Below are 4377 nucleotides of genomic sequence, written 5' to 3' on the forward strand. Positions count from 1 at the left end.
TTAAAAACTACAGGTCTTTTTAACAGACATTTTCACATGTCACTGAGGAAAAAGTACAGGTCTTACTGATAAAAGTTTATATCACTGAACACTGTTTAGCTGCTCCAGATTCAGATCCTGCTATTATTGGTGTGGTGATTCTCAGTCAAACAGGTTTTTGGTAGCATCTGGTTCTGCTACTGTTTGTACTGGCTCACTGTCAACCTGTCATTGACACTTAATTAGAGGAGTCCTATTGTTATCGTTATTAGTGCTTTTCATACACTGAATAGTCAGAATGTCTCCGGCAAAAAGTAAAGATCCTACTCTACCCTGTTTCACCCAAAAATAACCCAATTCTCTATTCTCTATGGGTCATTTTACATTTCATAGGTTGAAATGGCAAATGCAAAAAAAAAAAAAACGATGTCAGCATTTAATTGTGAAATACTCTGCAGATGATGTATCCAATTTGTTTTAAAAGGCTTAAGGCTCAATTTTCAACACCACCACTCTCATAAACTGTGCTGCCCTTGAGCAAGGTCCTTAACCCTGTCTGCTCATTTGGCAGCTTTCAGGTGTGTGAAATGATGTGAATGTGATCAGTTTTACTAAAAAGAGAGAAGCCCTCACAGTCAAATCTACCCTGAATCATCCATCCATCCATTATCTATCACTGCTTATCCGATTTGGGGGGGGGGGCTACAAATACAAATGAATTTGATTCACCATATTGTGCAAAATAAGGATGCAATGCAGGGACTGTCAGCTAGAAAGAAATCATCTTGCCATACTCTGCAGAATAAGCAAAATGTGTAGCACCTCTTTTACCTACAGGGTTTCTTCACAGTACAAACCTTCTGTAAGACATGAAGGGCACATAGAGAAAGATAATAAAACTGCCTCCTTCACATTTGTTGCAGAGCTACTTTCTATATGTGGAGATCTTCTGTCTCTTAGGAAAAAGCCTCAGAAGGTTCACAATATCATTAGTTTATCAGGAGGGGTCGCTGTAGACCCGCTCTCTGTTACAAAATCTCGTGTTATTAAAGGACATGCACGTGAGTTTGTAAACAAACCAGTGCGTGGATGAGGGTGGCCATCCTCCGAGCTCAATGATATGAGGGCCCGCTACCTTCCCCTGGCACTGTTTGCCAGTGTTCTGTGCCTGTGTCAGAGCTACACCCTGAGGAGCTCAGTCTCTTGGGTCGTTTCCTCCAACGGAGTAGTGGAGGACGCGGACCTATCGGAGGAGGTCGCCCCGGCGTTGCTGGTGGACAGTGCCGGGCTTTGGAAACAGGCTTACCCGTCGTCCAGCGTCCTCGGAGACAGCGCGGAGAACCCCGGAGAGCTCGTCAAGTCCGAGGACGACAATGCAGCGCAGATTTCATCTCGTCTGTTTTCATATCGGCTGGAGAAGGTGAAGAAGCCCGCCAGCAGCTCCACTCCCCTGCTCCAGGAGACCGCCAGGACTGCCAGATACATAGCTCATTACAGTGACTGGGGACATCTGGCCACCATTTCAAGTCAAGACAAGGTGTGACACACACACAGTGGGGAGTGGTCCTGATTCTGAGCTGAAACATAGTAACTGCAGCACAAGTAATTTTAATATTTAAAACCGGATATGTTTCTCATGAATGACTGGAGCTGCAGTAAGTTAGAGGTTTTATCAGTAATGGGGTCAAAAGGTGGAAAACGCTTGACCTGAGTATTTCCACTTAATGAAATTCCATACCTACCTTTTGTAGTACTACACTGGGTAATACTGTTCTTTGGATTCATCAATTAAAGGGGTTTGTTCTGCATAGTACTTTTCTTTTGTATTGACAATTACAGTTTATTTTGATGGGTTTTTTTTTTGTTTGTACAGTAGTTTTTCTCATGTAGAGTTTTAAAAGCACAACATTTACTTGTAGCAGTCTTTGTATATGCTGATACATATATTTTTATATTTGTATATCTTATATCCTTTCCTTGAGTAAATGATATGAGTAATTCACTGATAATGTCATAAAAGTCAGTTTCATGTTCACTAAATGGTCAATTTTTAAATGCAGTTTAAAAGTGTGGGTCTAAGTAATGTAACAAATACTAAGGATGTTACCTGAGTTTCCAATTTTCACATTTCTGGTATAGAGAGAGAATCGCTGTTGTGTTTTAATTTATTTATTGAGTCATGCTGATATTGGTTCTGATATTCTGATATGATTTATATTGATTCCTTCCTCATTAGCAGTCTCAGCTTTCATATTCGGTGTAACACTTGTGATCTGGAGGTTACAGTTATTTGAATGTGTGAAAACCTGCTGATCAGATACAAACTGTATCCGAGGAACATCTGAAGCGTACACATGCATCTTTCTGTGAAGAAATATTACAATCTGTTGTTTGAGATCACTATGTGTAAATTCAATTTAAATGGTGCTTCACTTCCCCATATTCTAAGCTAATTTTTGTAGACAAAAATATCTTGCTTTTTACACAGATCAAAGGTCTCCCCTTTGGGAATATCTTCTCGGTCAGTGATGGACCACTAGACAACAGCACTGGAGTTATTCACTTCTACTTGACTCCAAAAGACAACACTGTGTCAGACTTGAAAAGTCACCCGTATGCATCTCTAACCTTCTCAGAGGCTGAGGGAGAATTCTGCAGGTAAGCTTGAACTTCTGAAGTACTGTTTTCTGTGTAATACCTAGTCTCAAAGTTACCAGTGTGGTTACTGATTAAACACAAATTATTTGGGGAAAAAAGATTGAATTACTGTGAGTATTTGTAAACATTCTCAATCATTCTTGGTTATCCAAGATGATCTGAAGAACACCTTAGTGAGTCTATAAAAGAGTTGGAAAACTTTTTATTTGTGTGTGTCCTATAATTGTAAAATGTTTTTCTGTGTCTCAAGACAAATGGTGTATGATCCAGAGGATCTGAGATGTGCTCGACTGACACTAACAGGCAAGATGGTGGAGGTCGGCCCAGAAGAGCTTGCATTTGCAAAGGAGGCAATGTTCTCAAGGTACCCGAGCTAGTGGAGGTTGTGTCAGTGTCTAAATACGCATTGACTCACTTCCTGAAAATGAGGGACATTAAAGGTGTGTAATGTGTTCAGTGATTATATGTTGCTGTTTTTCTTAGACATCCTGTGATGGCCAAGTGGCCAGTAGCACATAAGTGGTTCTTCATGAAGTTGGAGTTGATCCAGGTATGGCTGCAGGACTGGATTGGAGGCATATCAGTCATTCCACTTGAGGACTACTTTAAAGCTACGCCCTTCTGAAGACACCCCTCCTTCTTCATCTGTCTGCTTATGAAAACAGATCAGATCAGCTTTCTACATGACACACACTTCTCATGGGGTATGAAAAGTCCCAAAGCAAGATTTTTGTCTGCATTTTTTTCAATTATTGTTACCAATTAATCTTGTAAAAGTGAAAAATTGTTAAACTTTTTTTTTTGCTCCTCATTTCAGCATTACACTCAATGTCAGTTATTTGGTTTTATGTGTTCAATTTTTGAATGTAATTAAAGTCAGTATTTGTGGTAAAATAAATGAACACAGTCTCTATAGCTGGCACAGAAAATTCTGTCATTTAATATATTCTTTAAAACACTGATCATTTTTATGGGTTTGCAATGAAATGCATGCTGTTTAAAAAATGTTAGCAGTTATTGTGCATACTTTTAGAAAAAAATAATAGAACAATAATCTGTTCTGCTTAGTTGGTTAAACCTTCAGAATGAATTGTATTATAAGCACTTCCAAGTTCTGTTATAGAAAAATCTAAATGAAGATTAAGATTACTGAAGTTATGTAGCCCTGGTAAAAATTGAACATTGGTTTGCTTACAGCATGAGTGATCATAGGCTATTTATAGTGCTGTCTGACTCATAACTTGGTCACAGTCTTCACGTTTTGCTCTCCATGTTTTATCGGAAATAGCCACTAAGCAACTCTGTCTCATTAAATTTGAAAATGTTTTTTTAGTGCTTAATTAGATATGCTTACATTTTTTCGTGTTTGTAATGGTGCCCGTGATGAATGGACAGTCCTGACAGAGGAGATCACAGCTACAGATGATATCTAGACCACATGAATCCAGCCCAAGGCAAAAACATGGGCAGTAGATGGCGCACACTGTATTTGTAGAATGAAGAAGTGTGGGTTATTGGGGGGCTTGGTATTTCATAGCATTTTACAGTACAAACGGATCTGTTTTGGTTTTTTTTAACGTATGTTTCACAAAAAATATATATAACTTATATATTAAACTAATATTAAATTAATATATAAAGTCCATCCAGAATCAAGCTAAAGTAGCTTTATTTTGAAAATCCTCTCCGGAAAACGATTCTTGACAGGTTGACGCTGCTAGTTAGTTTACGTTGGTGTGT

General features: G+C 38.7%; 1 protein-coding gene across 1 annotated transcript; it reads left to right on the forward strand.

Moving 5' to 3' along the window:
- Positions 1–1058: 1058 nt before the first annotated feature.
- creg2 (cellular repressor of E1A-stimulated genes 2) lies at positions 1059–3963 on the forward strand. Its single transcript, XM_067514931.1, has 4 exons — positions 1059–1516; positions 2468–2637; positions 2888–3001; positions 3121–3963. Exons 1-4 carry the CDS (start codon positions 1100–1102, stop codon positions 3260–3262), a joined length of 843 nt encoding a protein of 280 aa, XP_067371032.1. The 5' UTR covers positions 1059–1099; the 3' UTR covers positions 3263–3963.
- Positions 3964–4377: the final 414 nt, after the last annotated feature.

This window comes from Channa argus, chromosome 9, assembly GCF_033026475.1.
Source record: "Channa argus isolate prfri chromosome 9, Channa argus male v1.0, whole genome shotgun sequence".
In the NCBI taxonomy this organism is placed as follows: Eukaryota; Metazoa; Chordata; class Actinopteri; order Anabantiformes; family Channidae; genus Channa; species Channa argus.

Excerpts from the sequence above, each read along its gene's own strand:
- creg2 (XM_067514931.1), top strand. The coding sequence starts at position 1,100 with ATGAGGGCCCGCTACCTTCCCCTGGCACTGTTTGCCAGTGTTCTGTGC. Across the intron at positions 2,638-2,887 it reads GCTGAGGGAGAATTCTGCAG|ACAAATGGTGTATGATCCAG; the intron begins GTAAGCTTGAAC and ends CTGTGTCTCAAG. Across the intron at positions 3,002-3,120 it reads AAGGAGGCAATGTTCTCAAG|ACATCCTGTGATGGCCAAGT; the intron begins GTACCCGAGCTA and ends TGTTTTTCTTAG.